Consider the following 20694-nt stretch of genomic DNA (forward strand, 5'->3'; position numbering starts at 1 on the left):
GTGACTTAACATCAAAGAATATACAGAGGAGGCAGATAATGTAAACAACATTCCACATTTACATTCTCACTTGGGGCTGGAGCTGCCTCAGCAGGTGCCTCTAAAAATAATAAGCACATAATAAATGATGAATCAATATCTGTTTCCAATACCAAAAACTTTTAGAATTCTGATAACGACCATTATATTTCCTTGGGAAAGAGAGAAAAAAGTATGACACGTTAATTCTCCCTTTCCCCCAAAATATAATTAGCCTCACCAGTGGCTGCAGGTGCCTCTGCAGTTGCCTCTGATAAATACACATTGTAATGATTAAATCATCAATATGTCTTTCCAAATATATATTTAGGGGTTCACAGCGAAGCTGGATTACATTTTTTTCCCCTTGACATGGTCAAATAACTCAAGCATAGACTGGGAACTTGTTTTCTCTTTTGGAACACAGGAACTAGAGGCAATGAGTAACTTGGTCAAATGTAATGTCACTGATTGGCCAATAGGGGCGCTGTTATAAGCAGTCTCACTTAAATCCTCAAATACGTCACCCTGTTTGACCTAGAAACTTGAAACKTTGTATGTAGGCGTCTTTCCTCATGCTAAACAAATTTGGCTCAAGGACCCATAAGATCCGTCAGGACAGATTTTCCTCCATCTTGAAAACGTTTGAAAAGCTTTAAAAAATGAACAACTAACACCAAATTCTGTATGTAGGCCCATGGTACATATCTTAATWTAGTTTGAGAAAAGCTAAGGGATTGGTGTCCATTTAAATTCTTTGTAAATCCACTGCACAATRGCCTATCTACTTKAAACTTTTAGGGTCCTCAAATACATTACTATGATGAAACATGTTAAGTTTGGCATTAATATCTTTAAAAAATAAGGAAACTATTAACAATTCACTTTTTGGACTATGCAACACTAATGTTTAAAACAATCCCCCCCAAAATCTTCATGGACTAAGTGAGATTCACTCGAAATGTGGTCTTTGGACTCTAAAGAGTCCCTAAAGAGTTKGAGAAAATAACGCTGATGCATTCATTCAAAGATGGCCACACTTTACCAGTAGATGCATATTAGCCAATATAAAAATATGCTACCAAATACTTCAAAAATCTTCTTCTCATGAACCAGGACCAAATTGCAGCAAATGTGGAATGTAGGGACATAGTACATGTCTAAACTTACGTTTGATCAAAAGACGGCTAAGTTATTGACATTATTATTWTTTTTWATGATTTTACATGTCCATTTAAACCACTGTAAATACACTCCACATTATGTGGTCAGAACATAGTGAAAAGTGGATATTTTATTAGGGAACATTTTAAACAGGAAGTCCTGACTCTTGCAGTCTGCGTATTACAGCTGTGAGAGTGTATTGAAGTATTTTGGAATGCTAATGTGGAGAGTACCGACTGAGAGTTAAACAATTTACACAAACAGATTGACAAAATAAAGTCCCAGAATTCAAAGATGACTGCAATATACAATACGGTAACGCTAAAAATATTTAACAAATCTTAACATAAACCAATTGACCCCAGAATTGGTACATAAACTCAACACATTAAGTAATTATTTGAATAATTCCTTGTGGTATTGAGAGATAAACATGGCAATGCTTTCACTGACTACACCTAAAGGAATATACAGTAGCTCCTACAYGATAGTGCTTGCTTTGTTATCGAAACTGATTTTGTGTCCTTTCTTTCATCCTGGGAACACTGTTCATTGCTGCTCGCAGCTATATTCCAAATATATACAGTATCAGTCAAAAGTTTGGACACATCTACTCATTCCYATGGTTTTTCTTTATTTTGACAATTTTTTTACGATGTAGAATAATAGTGAAGACATCAAATCTATGAAATAACACATATGGAATCATTTAGTAACCAAAAAAGTGTTAAAACAAATCAAATTATATTTTATATTTGAGATTCTTCAAAGTAGCCACCATTTGCCTTGATGACAGCTTTGCACACTATTGGCATTCTCTCAACCAGCTTCATGAGGTAGTCAATCTGGAAAGCATTTCAAGTAACAGGTGTGCCTTGATAAAAGTTAATTTGTGGAATTTCTTTCCTTCTTAATGCGTTTGAGCCAAGCAGTTGTGTTGTGACAAGGTAGGGGGGGTATACAGACGATAGCCCTATTTGGTAAAAGACCTAGTCCATATTATGGCAAGAACAGCTCAAATAAGAAAAGAGAAACGACAGTCCATMATTACTTTAAGACATGAAGGTCAGTTTTCAAGTGCTGTCGCAAAAAAGATCAGTCTTCAAGTGCAGTCGCAAAAACCATCACGCGCTATGATGAAACTGGCTCTCATGAGGACCACCACAGGAAAGGAAGACCCAGAGTTACCTCTGCTGCAGAGGATAAGWTCATTAGAGTTACCAGCCTCAGAAATTGCAGCCCAAGTAAATGCTTCACAGAGTTCAAGTAACAGACACATTTAGAATTCAAGGCACACTTAACCAGCATGGCTACCACAGCATTCTGCAACGATACGCCATCCCGTCTGGTTTGGGCTTAGTGGGACTATCATTTGTTTTTCAACAGGACAATGACCCAACACAACTCCAGGCTGTGTAAGGGCTACTTGACCAAAGAGGAGAGTGATAGAGTGCTGCATCAGATGACCTGGCCTCCACAATCACCCACAATCACCCGACCTCAACCCAATTGAGATGGTTTGGGATGAGTTGGACCGCAGAGTGAAGGAAAAGCAGCCAACAAGTGCTCAGCATATGTGGGAACTTCATTCCCGGAAAAGCATTCCCGGTGAAGCTGGTTGAGAGAATGCCAAGAGTTTGCATAGCTATCATCAAGGAAAAGGGTGGCTACTTTGAAGAATCAAAAATATAACACATATTTAGATTTTTTTAACACTCTTTTGGTTGCTACATGATTCCATATGTGTTATTTAGTTTTGATGTCTTCACGATTATTCTACAATGTAGAAAAAAGAAAAAAAGAAAGAAAAACCGTTGAATGAGTACATGTAGGTGTGTCCAAACTTTTGTCTGATGCTGTATTTCCAAATAAACTGTATAAAGTAAGTATTTCCAAAAATCTAATTATACAATATTAAAAAAGCTTTTGCCTCTTATAATGAACATTGGTCATAGTTCCTTGGGAAAGAGAAGAAAATGACGACATTTTCATTCTCCCTTTCCTGGAAATACAAAGTACTGTGTTTACTTTTCACTTTCAACTACAGTAATCAGACAATGTCAWTATAAACAATAATTGTGCTGCAATCATGCACCACCAAAGACAATAATATGGTGTCACCATGTCCAAGACCAAACAAAACCATTATAGAATATATTAAAATAACGCCAATTAACTCCAAATACATACACACATACATTGTATGGCATTACTCAGGTAATCAACACGTACAGGCCCATACATGTTGTGCATGTTACAAAATTTCACATACTGTTCATCCAAACATTCATATATTACACAAAATATACAAGTACATCATTGTTTCTTCTGCTATCCCCATTAAAGGAATGTACTTTATATATTTACATATGCATATATTTATTTCCTTATTTGCAGTCTCTCCCTGTCCATAGACTGCKTTTAAAGTAAGGAAACAAATATATAAACATGTAATTTTGAAGCGATAGTTCAGCAAAATTACATATTTGTCACTTTYGTGCCTAAGTACAACYCTWAGCCGTGGTATATTCACAATGTACCACACCCCCTCGGGCCTTGCTTAAATAGACGAGACTAGGGTCAAATACATGAGTCAAATACATTGGTCAAATACTTGACAGCATTTGAGGTGGGCTATTATAGTTAGCAGTTTTGCAGCTTTTTCATTAGTTCAATTGTACTGGGCAAGCTAAATCAAGCGCAGAACAATGTTTGACCGACAGTTGAAGTCGGAAGTTTACATACACTTAGGTTGGAGTCATTAAAACTTGTTTTTCAACCACTCTACAAATGTATTGTTAACAAACTATAGTTTTGGCAAGTTGGTTAGGACATCTAATTTGTGCATGACACAAGTAATTCTTCCAACAATTGTTTACAGACAGATKATTTAACTTATAATTCACTGTATCACAATTCCAGTGGGTCAGAAGTTTACATATGCTAAGTTGACTGYGCCTTTAAACAGCTTGGAAAATTCCAGAAAATGATGTCATGGCTTTATAAGCTTCTGATAGGCTAATTGACATCATTTGAGTCAATTGGAGRTTTCCTAACACCTGAAGGTCCCACGTTCATCTGTACAAATAATAGAACGCAAGTTTAAACACCATGGGACCACGCAGCCATCATACCGCTCAGGAAGGAGACGCGTTCTGTCTCCTAGAGATGAACGTACTTTGGTGCAAAAAGTGCAAATCAATCCCAGAACAAAGGCAAAGGACCTTGTGAAGATGCTGGAGGAAACAGGTACAAAAGTATCTATATCCACAGTAAAACGAGTCCTATATCGACATAACCTGAAAGGCCGCTCAGCAAGGAAGAAGACACTACTCCAAAACCACCATAAAAAAGCCAGATTACTGTTTGCAACTGCACATGGGGACAAGGATCGTACTTTATGGAGAAATGTCCTCTGGTCTGATGAAACAAAAGTAGAACTGTTTGGCCATTATGACCATCGTTATGTTTGGAGGAAAAATGGGGAGGCTTGCAAGCCGAAGAACTCATCCCAACCGTGAAACACGGGGGTGGYAGCATCATGTTGTGRGGGTGCTTTGCTGCAGGAGGGACTGGTGTACTTCACAAAATAGATGGCATCATGAGGGAGTAATATTATGTGGATATATTAAAGCAACATCTCAAGACATCAGTCAGGAAGTTAAAGCTTGGTCGCAAATGGAACTTCCAAATGGACAATGACCCCAAGCATACTTCAAAAGTTGTGGCAAAACGGCTTAAGGACAACAAAGTCAAGGTGTTGGAGTGGCCATCACAAAGCCCTGACCTCAATCCTATAGAAAATTTGTGGGCAGAACTGAAAAAGCATGTGCGAGCAAGGAGGCCTACAAACCTGACTCAGTTACACCAGCTCTGTCAGGAGGAATGGGCCAAAATTCACCCAACTTGTTGTGGGAAGCTTGTGGAAGGCTACCCGAAACATTTGACCCAAGTTAAACAATTTAAAGGCAATGCTACCAAATACTAATTGAGTGTTTGTAAACTTCTGACCCACTGGGAATGTGATGAAAKAAATAAAAGCTGAAACAAATCATTCTCTCTACTATTATTCTGACATTTCACATTCTTAAAATAAAGTGGTGATCCTAACTGACCTAWGACAGGGAATTTTTACTAGGATTAAATGTCAGGAGTTGTGAAAAACTGAGTTTAAATGTATTTGGCTAAGGTGTATGTAAACTTCCGACTTCAACTGTGTATSTATTTGACCCAGGTCTGCTGTTGACAGTTGACACATAGGTTGTGTTCTCAGTCATACAGTACAAAGGCATCCTCTGATAGTTTATACGGTCCGACGAAACTTATCTTACCCTCCTCTCCTTCAGGCAGTGCCTCATCTGAGAAAAAGGAAGCATTTTAACTGGAAAACTATAAAATAGACACATTCCTGTGAATTGGACATACGATWCTGATGCACGCAGAACCAACTCAACTGCAAACACTGGACTTCCTTGAGGGACTGAAACAGGGTTATCGCACCACCAAAATTAGAGAATGACGTAGTTCCACACATGCCAGAGTCTGAGGAATTATTAAAAAATACAGATATTTAATCTAATAATTTTAAATATCAAATGTTAACACACTGAGGAACATGTATACTGCACAGTGCAGTACATGCATACAAACACATACAGTACATTGTGTCCATAACATACACATACCGCATACTTACACACATAGTTCTCTTACTCCCGTCTGCTGGTTTTGCATCAGCTAAAATAGTTGTTTTTTTTACTTTGCAAGATATCATATTATGAGTATTATATGTTTACCATGACCTGAACACAGCCTGTATGCAGGCACATACGTAGGCACCTACATACATACATACATATCTTGTACAGTATACTAATACAAGTGCCCCCAAGACATGCTAATATCTCACCACTACCAATAACAGGCGAGGTTAGCATGCCTTGGGGGTAGGATATTTGACCCTCTGTAACTTTCTCACTCATCRTTATTCATGATTGATTCAGGATTATCCATAATCATGGTGGCATCCACATGAATGTAAAAGTGTTTAAAACACAGGAGGCTGGTGGCACCTTAATTGGGGAGGACAGGCTCGTGGTAATGACTGGAGCGGAATAAGTGGAATGGTATCAAATACATCAAACACATGATTTCCATGTGTTTGATGCCATTATTATGAGCCGTCCTCCCCTCAGCAGCCTCCTGTGGTTTAGAAGCATACTATATTCTTATTTACAGTAAAAATGACTCCAAAATGACACAATACATTATTTACTACTAATTTCTATTGGGCACAAATTAATCTGAGACACAAACAAAAATAAATGTAAACACATCCAACAAGGTTGTAGTCATACAGTAGGAATATGGGACCAAATACTAAACTTTTGACTACTTTCTTTATAAGAATCTTTAGGGGTGTCAATCATTTTGATCCCTACCTATTTGAGAAAAAAATCTTGTTTATTAACAAAATATCTTTCTTTGAGAAATTGTATAAAATATAATTTGCCCATTTGTTTTTGCAAACAATATAGCTCAGTATTTAAATAATGTATTTTATACAGTTGCTCATTTTTATCAATGGAGTCAATTTCAGACCAGACTGTACATACATACATACAGACATGCATGCATATGTACAGGTAACTGCCAAAATAAAGGAAACACCAACACAAATTATCTTAATAGGGCGTTGGGCCACCACGAGATGCCAGAACAGCTTCAATTTAAATGAGCCTTGGCGCCTTGGCATTCTACAAGTGTCTCTATTGGAGGGATGCGACACCATTCGAAAAATTCCATCCATTGGTGTTTTGTTGATGATGGTGGAAAACGCTCTCAGACGCAGCTACAGAATCTCCCAGACGTGTTCAATTGGGCTGAGATCTGGTGTTTGACTTAATTAACTCAGGATCAACTCCTGYGTGGAAGCACCTGCTTTCAATATACTTTGTATACCTAAAAAAATACAGCAGTCAAACCAACCTAGCACACATGCCACTCACGGATAGTATGTGCAAACCAACACACATCAAACATGTGTATACATAGAGACAGATATCAAATCAGATTGTAATGCAACATAAACAAACCAACACGCAGCTGACGGAATGCATGCATTTCCACATCTTCTTTACGAAGCAAATAAATGTATGTACTTTAGACACCATGCCTACTTTTGTACAGGTTAGTTAAATCAAAATGCATTAAGATCAAATAAGTAGAAAAATTCAAAAACAAGACGAAAAAGACAAATCACATAATGATACAGATACAAARAAAAWAAWAAACTAAACAAAGGAAGACAGCAAGAGTGCAGATGATACATAATCAAACGGGACTACATCAGACATCAAAGTGCATATGATAGCATATTTTACAGTACAGTACAGTACACTGCATCAAGTACACTGCAGTACAGTAAGTATTTTATAATCATTTAGCCAAATTCTGTTAATGTCTGATGTGTTTTAGCAGGTAATAACAACATTTATGTTTGTCCGTACAGTAGCCCACAGTAATTCTATTTTATGCGTTAAGAAATATTTCTCTTTGATTTTGCTCATTCAGTTGACCGTTTCACTCTGTATCTGAAGTTTGTTTCTKTGAGGTTATACTGCACGTACAACCAAACCTATCAACACTGAACACTCAATACAATAAAACATAGTGTCCCTTACCATCTTCTGCTGTTTTTTCTTCGGCTGAGGAAAAAATGATCATTATTTACAGAGGGACTACAGCATGGATATTAGACGTGTTACACAGACTAACAACTGAACTGGGAAGTGTATAGCTTYTCGTGTTTCCTTAATACATTTATTGCGCCTGGATTATTTCGATTTGAGCCACTTTTTTTAAATGCATCGCTGGATTCTGGGACTGAACTGAATTGAATATTCACTTTATTTGGAGGACAAAGACATTTAGCCGGGTGGAACCAGCCTGATCGCTGCGTTCAGCATTCTTTTTCACTGCACGTATCAGTCTGGCATTCCTCCATTTTGAAACTGTTTGAGCTTATGTCTAATAATGGGAATTATTCAAAACGGACTTGTCAGCGATTGGATCACCTTCAACTAATCAGAGGAATGTAGCGATCTGGTTGGTTCCATCAGGCTAAAAAAATTTTTTTTGCTAGACTAAAACAGAGACGTCATTTTTAACACTTTCATTTGTGATTCAGAGACTGAGTCTATATATTTGAGTTGATTTGGGGGATATTTTGGTTTGATTATGTATGCCAGCTGGATTAATTGCGACTACATATTGATTCATGTTCTATTCGCGGCATTGGGATTAGTGACAACCGSTCGTTTTAGAATCACATTTTCAGTGTTACACTAAGTGTTCAAAAGTGTTGCATTCTAAACAATTGTATGAAGACCATAGAAAGGTGGTTTTATTGACACTGAACTGGKGTCTATACTAGAAATCATCACCGTACCTTCTGCTGGTGCTTCTCCTGAGAAGGCAAAAAAAAAAAAAATGGTTAGATAAGAAGAAGTGGACAGTATATAACCAGTCATCAGTACTGGTCAAAACCATGACAATATGCTCATATCTTTATATGGGTGTTGCAATTACATGAAAGTAAGACAATGGGTCAAATTATACTACATTATCATGGTACAGATGTTTTAGTTACATGTTTTAGTTACATCAGTCCACTCTGCCATTCAGCCACTTCATATGCACAATAATAGCAGATGGAGACATGGCTTTGTTTTACAGTAGTTCCTGTAACCTACCCTCCTGTAGCTTACCCTCTGACATGACCAGTTGACAAGAAGACATGGAAAAATGTGAGTCATTATCATGTCTAACTATGCCACTGTAATGCACTCAAAGGTCGCCACCATAGGTTACTCACCCTCGCCCTCCGGCTTCACTAAAGAAAAACAGAAACACACAGTACACGCACATCAGAAGAGTTGATAAGACTGTAGGGAAAACATTGTTGATCCTCAGTTGATTCCTAAATAAGTATTCGCATGACCTGATCTGAAATGGAAAACATAAATTGGCAGTGTTACAATGACGTATGCRCGACTGCAATCATGAAACCATTACAATTTAAAAAATGCTTACCACTTAAATTGAGAATAATGGCATTTCAATAAAAAACCTTTGTTTCTATGCTCAAAGGTACACAACATTTTCTGACAATACTTAGGTATTTTGAGGTGTCGAATTTAGGGACTTAATGTGATAAGACTAAGCTTTATTCAACATTTGCCTTTCCCTCGCAGCTTTCGCTGCATGTTTGCAACAGACGGTCCATGCAATGACGTTAGAGCAGCTATGTTAAATGTAGTGTTTCATTTTACTGTGTRGCTCACTTCTTTGGAGTGTAACTCTAGAGTGGAAGACACCAGACTTTTAATATCCACTTTAAAATCGTCACCAGTAGAATTTGTAGGAGACTGTGAAACACGGCCTGCATTACCCTTAAATTTGATACCTGACCCCAAATTTCACTGTGACCTCAGGGTCATTGGATCASCCACAGTAGATATTTCTGGAACGGGACATTGCTATCTGGCCTGCCGGTATGACTCCTCTTTCTGGTCCGTCCGGGTTTTTGTCCAGCCAGCCTTTTGCCTATCAGGGGTATTGGACAGGGGACCGACTTTGGATTGGCTGAGGCAGAAAGCTGGTAAAAGAACCCTCTCTAATCTGAAATAGACGCATCAGGCATATCATATAGCTGGCTCCCAACGATTTCTCAGGCCTGACTACATTACCGCGGCGGCTGGAAAAGGGACGGTGTATGAAGTCATGTCAGTTCTCCCTGAGTTGCCCATCATTGTCTTAAATAGTCAGAGCTGACCTCTGCTGCAGTCCTCAGCCAGGCTGTCTCTTTCTACCCTAAAAGCTCCTCGTAAAGTACATTTTTCAAAGACATTTTCGGATTCAATCCAGGAAGACCTTTGTTCGATCTGAAACAGATACGTTGACCATCCTTATGTTCTTCTTCTCAGCAATGTAGATTACACTTTGTTTCACTGTCTGCTTTTTTTGCCTGGTGTCTTTGTCTAATAATGACATTTGACATGAATTACAACTTTTGTTACCAACTTTTGTTTCTTTCGGTTTCATAATGCACTGTTTGATACCAGGTATTGTGTTGACTTCCGTGTGTTTAGGTAAGTATCAGACAGAACTAATGGTTATCACATAACACCTTTTAGTACATTGCTCACATTTTAGTTTTTTACATCTGCTTCAAAAATCTATGTAAAAATACATCTTGCAATACGAAGTAATTGGATAATASAGACAGCGGGGTATTATCTGGCTASCATCGTGGTGTGAATGCCCCTGATACCCTGTTAGAGGAGTAGGTGTAAATCTGTAAAACACTCTTCAGTATGCCGGGAAGAGTCCAGTGCATTAGGGAAATGGAGGCTCCTCCAGTCCTAGTGCCATGGCACAGCAGGGACACTAACACCAACTCACATTGTATCCATACTTGAGATTATGATTTAGTATGTGKTATTCCTGATGTAAAAGAGATACTGAGACTTCATAACACCTACTTTTCCCAATGAAGAAAAAAAAACTAAACTCATCTGATAGGTTGGAGTTACTGAGGGCATGACTTGGTTCAACATATGACGGCCTCTGCTGATCCCTGGGTTACGGGTGTAGGGCTATCGTGATGACCGTATTACTGCCACACCAGCAGTCAGGAGTCATGACCGCAGTCAAATTTCATGTGATCGTTGGTCASGGTAATCCCATCCAAAGCTGCGCAAATGAATGCCATTGATTGGTAGCCTACCTAACTTGATAACGGCCCTCGCTAATGGCCCGGTACTCAGTGCTTTATGTCCCTCTAATCACTCTCTAAACACTATGAGTTTGAATAATCTGAATGATGAGGAGTTAATGGTGATGGGAGTTAGAGGTCCCGTTCCAAAATGGACACGGGAAAGCCCTGGACCCAATATGCATAAATACATTTGGTTCGATTTGCTTGAGGGAAGCAGCAGAAAAGCAAATTGTTTTGCTGGTTTATTAACCAGAGCTATAGAGAAAGGGAGAGAGAGGAGGGGCCGTGTGGTGTGTTTGAATGAGTGAGTAAAGCTTACTACAAACTCTATGCAGACGTAAGATTCGGRGTGTTGGAATGTTGTTTTATGTCACAAAAGGGGTAGCTCCTTGTAATAAACTCTGGCATTCAATGTGCGTTTTTACTACCTGAAAATTGAGACAGGGAGCAGTGTTGTCGCTTGGTTCCTATAGGATTTCTAGGCTATTCATCAAAGTAGACTATTTTGCATTGATTACCAAATATAATCTCAACGGCAATTTAAACAGTAAACCACACAACAAGATTCGACCCCAAAATGTATTTTACTTAGAAGTAATAACTAGTGATTACAGGCTATCAAAAATGGTAGAACCTGCTSTACCCAACTAGCTAGCCATGTGCGTTTTCTGCGTGACCAAAACAGGATGACGTTCTATTTGTAGCTGATATGGGAATGAATACACAAGCAGCATATMAAACTGGYATAATGTTTTTTACACTCAATATTTGCAGGGCATATTTTCTTCATTATAAATCKGATTATTTCACATGGTGAYGTGGTTAACTTAAAAGGCTAGCTAGCTTGCTATGTTTTTATCCAGGCAAAATGAACAGACAAAAAAAAAACTTTGCTATTTTCCCCTTGTGAATGGGAGTGGGACCAGTGGGGATATCATGTTACCAAAATGTGTCCACTACACCAAAAATCCCACTCCACCCACGCACGAGGATAGTTATCATTGTTTTAGTTTACTGTGGAGCCCCTAGTCCCACTCAACATGCCTCAGACACCTCCTTTGTCCCACCTTCCACACATGCACATGTGACTTCACCCAGCATAACTAGCACGTCTGGAGATGCAACCTCTCCTATCATCACTCAGTGCCTGGGCTTACCTCCACTGTACCCGCACCCCACCATACCCCTGTCTGTACATTATGCCCTAAACCTATTCTACCACGCCCAGAAATCTGCTCCTTTTATTCTCTGTCCCCAACGCACTATACGACCAGTTTTGAWAGCCTTTAGCCGTACCCTCATCCTACTCCTCCTCTGTTCCTCGGGTGATGTGGAGGTTAACCCAGGCCCTGCGTGTCCCCAGGCACTCTCATTTGTTGACTTCTGTAACCMAAAAATCCTTGGTTTCAAGTTTGTTTTACTCACTGCTTTAGCACACTCCGCCAACCCTGATGTCATTGCTGTGTCTGAATCATGGGTTAGGAAGGCCACCAAAWATTCTGAGATTTCCATCCCCAACTACAACATTTTCTGTCAAGATAGAACTGCCAAAGGGGGAGGAGTTGCAATCTACTCCAGAGATAGCCTGCAAAGTTCTGTCATACTTTCCAGGTCTATGCCCAAACAGTTCGACTCATATTAAACATCTCCAATCCAAAATTAAATCTATAATCGGCTTCCTATTTAGCAACAAAGCCCTCTTCACTCACACCGAAACATACCCTCGTAAAACTGACTATCCTACCGATCCTCGACTTCGGCGATGTCATTTACAAAATAGCTTCCAATACTCTACTCAGCAAACTGGATGCAGTCTATCACAGTGCCATCCGTTTTGTTACCAAAGCCCCTATTCAACCCACCACTGCGACCTGTATGCTCTCGCGCTGGCCCTCGCATCATATCGTCGCCAGACCACTGGCTCCAGGTCATCTATAAGTCGATGCTGGTAAAGCTACGCCTTATCTCAGCTCACTGGTCACGATAACACAACCCACCGTAGCAGCGCTCTAGCAGGTATATTTCACTGGCCATCCCCAAAGCCAACACGTCCTTTGGCCGCCTTTCCTTCCAGTTCTCTGCTGCCAATGACTGGAACGAATTGCAAAAATCACTGAAGCTAGAGACTTATATTTTCCTCACTAACTTTAAACATCAGCTATCTGAGCAGCTAACCGATCGCTGCAGCTGTACATAGCCCCATCTGTAAATAGCCCACCCAATCTACCTACCTCATCCCATATTGTTTTTATTTACTTTTCTGCTCTTTTGCACACCAGTATTTCTACTTGCACATCATCATCTGCTCATCTATCGCTCCAGTGATAATTAGCTACATTGTAACTACTTCGCTACTACGGCTATTTATTGCCTTACCTCCTCACGCCATTTGCACACACTGATATAGACTTTCTTCTTTTTCTATGGGTTATTGACTGTACGCTTGTTTTATTCCATGTGTAACTCTGTGTTGTTGTTTGTGTCGCACTGCTTTGCTTTATCTTGGCCAGGTCGCAGTTGTAAATGAGAACTTGTTCTCAACTAGCTTACCTGGTTAATAAAGGGGAAAAAAACAAGAAAAAAAAAAACTTCTTGCTAGTTATTTATCATCCAATCCGATTATAGTACCTGTCTTGACTGCATCAAACTGAGAGAAGATAGCTTATAATAACAACAACTCCATTTGGATTATAAATAGCAGCCTACCTGTTCCTTCTCATTTCACTTTTAATTCTGTCGTTTTAATGACATCTTCCATTGATTAGATATCTCTTAACCTGCTTGCCACACAAGCAGAGCAGCAATGCATTTGCATGACAGTTACTGGTGACAAAAGTTCATGACCCCCACAGCCCTACTAACGTCTCAAATTAACTACCGGAGTGAACTGTGACAGGACTGTTGACCCAGTGAGCATTAATTCACTGATTAACAACCTGTCTTAGGTTGTCCATATGAACTTCAGCTGTAGAATAGCACCCTGTTTGACACTTCTGGCTCCACAGTGATTAGACACTGATTGGTCAGTCTCCTCCAATAGCTTCATGAAGATGTACACGAAGAGGAGGTGGTTTGGTGAAATATGCTTGCATGATGTATAACTTCGCTATAGACTTAAAGATTTGTGTTGGCTACCAAAGCTAATGCCTAGGCTTCAGCTCAATGGACCAATGCAGTCCATAGAGTCACGCTACCTGGTTTGATACCTGGTTGGTCACAAAGACGTGGGCATCCAATACGCCCTATATATATCGTACGGGTCATACTTTTGATGAAGTTAACATTGAAATGCTAAAATGCATCAGGAGTAGTATTTCCCTTTCAGTAACATAACAAATGAAGAGTTTCATTCCCAAACTCTATATATACATTTTCAGAAATGTTGGTAAAAAAAAATTTGCTTATATTTTTTAAAGAAATTACGAAAGAGATTGGTGCGTTTTTCACTTTCTAATCGTGGCATGGGGTTGTTCAACGACAGACATGTACTGTATTTGTTGGAAATCTATCACTTGATGGTTTCATTTCAGAGAGAGAAATAATCATGTTTTTTTTGCAAAATGCTATATACTGTAGACACCTCACTTTCAGAGAAATAACTAGTACTGCGAGGTTTTACACAGTCAAATGAAACAAATAACAACATTTGTAATAAAGAACTGTACAAATAATACATTTGTGACATCAATATTTAAAGTGGAACTGACAGCATTTTAGCAGCATGAAACATGAAACAAGCGAGCGCTTAAATATGTTCTTTTTCACGTTTTCAGAAATTCTTAGAATGTTTGGGAATTATATGTACTAAGGCATTTGTGACAATTCTACAGCAATACAAAGTGGGAAAGCGGCCGTGCGTTTGGACAATTAATAGACACTGCAGTAAATAAAACCTAATAAAAACATCTGTCTCGTCCAGGACCGGAGTCTACGCAGACCGGTGCGCCATAGCCAATCAGATTTACAGTAGGCCTTTATAAAAAACAAGCCATTTGCCACACAGGCCTGCCATCATTCACTTTGAACTGGACTGTGTGTTTAAAGGCAGTTGCAACAGCACTACTTTACATCATTAGAGCGCATTCGCCAAAAGCCACAAAATTCACCTGAATGGATTTCTGCAAATATGTMAAYACCACAGGAGTCCTTTTAGATTTGGGAACTTTACAGTCCTATCGATCAAACAACCATGAAAAGGTAGGCTCTTTCTCCCCCAGTTATGCACATCAACAACAACAAGATCAACAACTAATGCTAGCCAGAGCAAGATGAGCTCAAATCTAACGAAGRAACATTATATAAACCCTCTCAAACTTTTTTGCTAGCTGGCCGTCAAAATTGCTCTGATAAACGATGGGGAATTGTAGCCTACTCGTCCTTCTGCAGCTTGCCTGCCAAAAACCTTGAATTAAAATAATGATTGTGCCATTATACAATACATAGCCAACCACATATTACACATAGCAGAAAAACATTTAAAAAATACTGATTCAAGATATCTTTGGTACATAATTGGTCTAGCCTAAATCAAAATTTGGCAGATTTAGCCTACATTTATAGTGAATTTGTTTTAGATTTCGAATAGGCTAGTAATAGTTTTTTTTTTTTTTWWACGTCATAATTAATAGACTGACACATTGCCTTTAATTAAAGAATATCTCWCCACCATGAGTTTCCATCTACTCCCCTCTCTCCTTCATTGCTTTCAACTAAATTCAAMTMAATTCAAATGGGCTTTATTGGCATGGGAAACATATGGTAACWTTGCCAAAGCAAGCGAAATAGATCATAAACAAAAGTGAAATAAACAATACAAATTTGACAGTAAACATTAAACTCACAAGTTTCAAARRAATAAGCACATTTCAAATGTCATAKTATGGCTATGTCCAGTKTTATAATGATGTACAAAAGTAAATATGGGTTGTATTTACAATGGTGTTTGTTCTTCATTGGTTGCCCTTTCAGAGAGATGTCAACAGTTTCATTAAATATGTTTCTATTGATGTTCACAGACAGATTTCACTTGGTTTCCCAAATTAAGCACTGGGTAGCATCAGGAACACAGTTGGACAGCCCATGGGTTTGAGTGGTATATCATCTGTGGTGCAGCGAAATKACCAGAACCGGAGTAGCCTACCCAACATGAGTGAAAAATGTACCTGCGGAAAAGTGGCTTCCATTCACTATTCCAGTGTATATGGATGACATGTATTTTTAGTCTTGCCCCTGTTCTTGCCCATTTGATAACGGGCCATTCTAAATCAAAACGAATTTAACATATTAGTAAAGACAAGATTAAATTGAGAATAGTCTGATGGGTGAAAATATGATCACTTGGTGAGATAACAGCCTGTGCAGCCTGAGGCTAAGAACAGAGCCAGTGTTTCATTTGAGCAGAACAGGTTCCGGCACTTCCGGGTTTTGGACTGTTTTGTTGGATCCGGTACCTCTCGTGACATGAAAAATCTTTTTAATTTGAGTTGCCTCTTTGTTAATTATCCTGCCCCCACAAAAAAAACAKAATGTGGAAAAGTAGATTTTCAGCCCTGGCCTAACATTCTAAGAGTTGATTTGGGTTGGGCCGGCCCGGGTTTATGATTCGCGCAACATTGTAACCTATGTTTGAGACCAACGCGTGGCCGTGGCTTTGTGAGAATCTTAGCGCGCGCCCAGTCAAATCTTCTATACCAACATTACTAGAATGAATTAGATTCAATCCTATCTATGTCATTGTCTCGTTTTTCTGTCACTGATATCATAAGAGACATGAGCCAGTAGCTCATTTCCCAATATCATCTTCAGCGTTTTTTGATACACACCATCACATCACTTGTTACTATTTCTCAACTTAGAGAACCATAGCCAGGGTGCAGAAAGTGAGGTCTGAAGTAACTGCGGCAACCGCACAACCTGTATGAATTATAAATTACATTTGCCAAAGTTATAGACTTACTGCTGTCCTGTCTATGAGAATATACATTTATCATTATTACCAGGAATCACGCCACACTACTAGTTATGACAATGGCAGTCGATTGTTGATTGTCACTCGCAACTCTCTAGACGAAGGAGGAGCATTGAAGAGATCGGACCAAGATTGCCGGATTGGTGTATTTTGAAATCATACTTTTAATGAAAACAGCAAAACAAGCACCTTACAAAACAACAAACGTGACTAACCTTCCAAGCCGTAACCTGTGTGGCCCATATCAAACCAATTGACACTTAGAAGATTAAATCAAATAAGGGGCAATTCACTCACACGACAAAAACCCCAGTGAAAACCCTGGCTGCCTTAGTATGACTCTCAATCAGAGACAGCAAACGATACACACGCGTCTCTAATTGAGAATCATACCAGGCCGAACACAAAACCCAACATAGAAATACAAAACATAGACTACCCACCCAACACTCACGCCTGACCAATAAAGAACATATTAAAAACAAGAGAAAACAGGTCAGGAACGTGACAGACACCCCCCTCCTTAAGGTGCGAACTCCGGCGGGCGCACCAGCACAGAAGATCTAGGGGAGGGTCTGGGTGGGCGCTGTCCACGGTGCTGGCTCTGGCGGTGGACGAGGTCCCCACCCCACCATAGTCACTCCCGCGCTTTCCCTGCTATCCCCCCTCCAATGACCACCTCACACACCACTAGACACACCTAAATAAAGGGGCACGACATCGGGATAAGGGGCAGCCAGCTCCGGGATAAGGGGCAGCAGCTCCGGGATAAGGGGCAGCAGCTCCTGGTGAGGAACTCTGGCAGTCCTGGCTGAGGACTCTCTGCAGGTCCTGGCTGAGGACTCTGGCAGTGCGGCAGTGGGGACTCTTGGCATGGTCGGGTGAGGGACTATCTGGCATGCTCGGGCTGAGGGCGGCGGTCGGGCTGAGGGACTCTGGCAGGTCCGGGCTGAGGGACTCTGGCAGGTCCCGGTCTGGCGGAAGGCTCTGGCTGATTCGCGGCTCCTGGCGGAAGCTCTGGCTGTCCGGTCGGGCGGAAGGCCCTGGCTGATCCGGTCTGGGACGGTAAGGCTTGCCTATCCTCAACGGCTGAGGTCTCGGTAGCTGGAGCTCTGGCTGATCCGGTCTGGCGGAAGGCTCTGGCTGATCCGGTGGCTGGCGGAAGGCTCTAGCGGCTCCTGTCTGGCGGACGGCTCTACGCGGCTCCTGTCTGGCGGGACGGCTCTGTAGGCTCATGGCAAGCGGGCGGCTTTGCAGCTCATGGCAGACGGGCGGCTTTGCAGGCTCATGGCAGACGGACAGTTCAGACGGGTAGGGCAGACGGGCAGTTCAGACGCGCTGGGCAGACGGGCAGTTCAGGGAGCGCGCCGCTGGGCAGACGGCAGTTCAGGCGCCGCTGGGCAGACGGGAGTTCAGGCCCGCCGCTGGGCGCGCAGTTCGGCGCCGCTAGGGCACGCTCTGGCCGGCTGAGACGCACTGTAGGCCTGGTCGGCGTGTACCGGCAACGGAACTGGAGGTACCGGGCTAAGGACACGCACCTTCAGGCTAGTGCGGGGAACAACAACAGGGCACACTGGACTCTCGTGGCGCACTCTAGGCCTGGCGTGGTCGCCGCGGTAACTGGAGGTACCGGCGCTGAGGCACGCACCTCAGGGCGAGTGCGGGAGAAGGAACAGTGCGTACAGGGCTCTGGAGACGCACAGGAGGCTTGGTGCGTGGTGCCGGAACGATGGAGCACTGGGCTGGAGACACGACCATAGGAGAGTGCGTGGAGGAGGAACAGGGCTCTGGAGATGCACTGGAAGCCTGGTGCGTGGTGTAGGCACTGGTGGTACTGAGCTGGGGTGGGAAGGTGGCGCCGGATATACCGGACCGTGAAGGAGGACACGTGCTCTTGAGCACCGAGCCTCCCACCTTACCAGGTTGAATGATCCCCGTAGCCCTGCCAGTGCGGCGAGGTGGAATAGCCCGCACTGGGCTATGCAGGCGAACCGGGGACACCACCTGTAAGGCTGGTGCCATGTACGCGGCCCGAGGAGACGTACTGGAGACCGATACGTTGGGCCGGCTTCATGGCACTCGCTCGATGCCCAACCTAGCCCTCCCAGTGCGGCAAGGTGGAATAGCCCGCACTGGGCTAAGCACGCGTACTGGGGACACACGTGCGCTTTACCGCATATACACGGTGTCTGACCAGTACGACGCCCTCTTACTCCACGGCAAGCCCGGGAGTTGGCTCAGGTATCCAACCGGCTTCGCCACACTCCCTTTAGCCCCCCCCAAGAATTTTTGGGTGAGCTCTCGGGCTTCCAGCCTCTCATACGTGCTGCCTCCTCAATCCACCGTCCTGGGCTTGTGGCTGCCTTCTTCTCCTCCCGCGAGCGCGATTCACACCAACCTTAGCCCAGGGTCCTTCTCCGTTGAATATTTGTTCCCAACTCCATTCCTCTTCTCTCCATTGCTTTAGTTCCTTTCCTCCGGCTCCAATCCGCTTGGTCCTGTTGTGGTGGGTGTTTCTGTAAAGCAGTCATTGTTGTTCTCCTCCTCAGACGAGGAGGAGCATGGATCGGACCAAGATGCGGATTGGTGATATCATACTTTTAATGAAAACAGCAAACAAGACACTACAAAACTACAAAACAAACAAACGTGACTAACCTTCAACCGTCCTGTGTGGCCCAAACACTGACACAGGAACAAACACCCACAAAACCCCAGTGAAACCACTGGCTGCCTTTAGTATGACTCTTCAATCAGAGACAAACGATACACACCTGTCTCTAATTGAGAATCATACCAGGCCGAACACAAAACCCAACATAGAAATACAAAAACATAGACTACCCACCCAACACTCACGCCCTGACCAAATAAAGACATACAAACAAGAGAAAAAAACAGGTCAGGAACGTGAAAACTAACACCATGAAAAGGCCTATAAATTAGCCACAGAGGATCAATAGCTTTTTTCTTAAAAATAGCCTCGCTGTGGATTGTAGCCCAATAACAAAGGCATAGCCTACAATCGGGAAACACACGGCAAATATGTCAGTGAATAACAGCATGCAGACCAAACAGGCCTCGCAATATTTCAAATACAATCGATTGCTCACCTGCCTGTATTATGTGAGCAACGTTAGTCCCAGTGACCGCTGTGGACCTACTAAGCTACATACATCTAGTGGCATCTATTCGGATTCCCGTTTCTCGGGTGAAATAATCCTATGCTAAAGTTTGCCGGCTAGAGTAAGTATGTTTCAGGCAGCACATAACGAATTTGTTGTTGACACTGGCATACTATGCTGTCTCACTGTACTTTAAACTTTCATTTGATCTCATTTAGTTTCTTAATCAAAGACAATCGCTGTTGAAAGCGTAGCATTTAGATGTATTTATTTTGACTAAGGCTTTGATTTTGCTGTTCCACTTATGATAATCTATAGCCCACATGGTAGTTTGGCCACCTGTAGGCTATTTTGGATACTGTTACTCACAAGTTAGACACCGATCCGGTCTACCAATATTTGTGTATATATAAATGCATTTTTCATTGGGGCTCTCCTTGATGTATTCTGAACTACCGTGGTTGACGTTGGCCTTAATTGGTGATGTTGCTCACTGACAGTCCTCAGTCACATTCACTTTATCTCGGACTCCACTACGACATTGGAGTCTAAAACTATCACTCCTCTCTTCCAATTTCACTCTTGTTAAATTGTTGCACTAGCTGAAGAGTTTAGACCCACGGTTCGTTTGCTTAATT

At 41.6% G+C, this 20694-nt stretch overlaps 1 protein-coding gene across 2 annotated transcripts in view; it reads right to left on the reverse strand.

Annotated features, from left to right (window-relative positions):
• Positions 1 to 20694, reverse strand: part of LOC111977788 (myosin-binding protein C, fast-type) — a 52423-nt gene that overhangs the window by 20073 nt on the left and 11656 nt on the right. Inside the window, exons 2-5 of one of the 2 annotated variants that reach the window (XM_024007448.2) lie at positions 9059 to 9076; positions 8633 to 8650; positions 7866 to 7889; positions 5514 to 5540 (exon numbers count right to left, since the gene is read on the reverse strand). In XM_024007448.2, coding sequence (XP_023863216.1) covers positions 5514 to 5540; positions 7866 to 7889; positions 8633 to 8650; positions 9059 to 9076 — 87 coding nt within the window. The remainder of the gene's footprint in view (positions 1 to 5513; positions 5541 to 7865; positions 7890 to 8632; positions 8651 to 9058; positions 9077 to 20694) is intronic. The other variant, XM_024007450.2, reaches the window with a different exon arrangement.

This window comes from Salvelinus sp. IW2-2015, linkage group LG18, assembly GCF_002910315.2.
Source record: "Salvelinus sp. IW2-2015 linkage group LG18, ASM291031v2, whole genome shotgun sequence".
NCBI lineage: Eukaryota > Metazoa > Chordata > Actinopteri > Salmoniformes > Salmonidae > Salvelinus > Salvelinus sp. IW2-2015.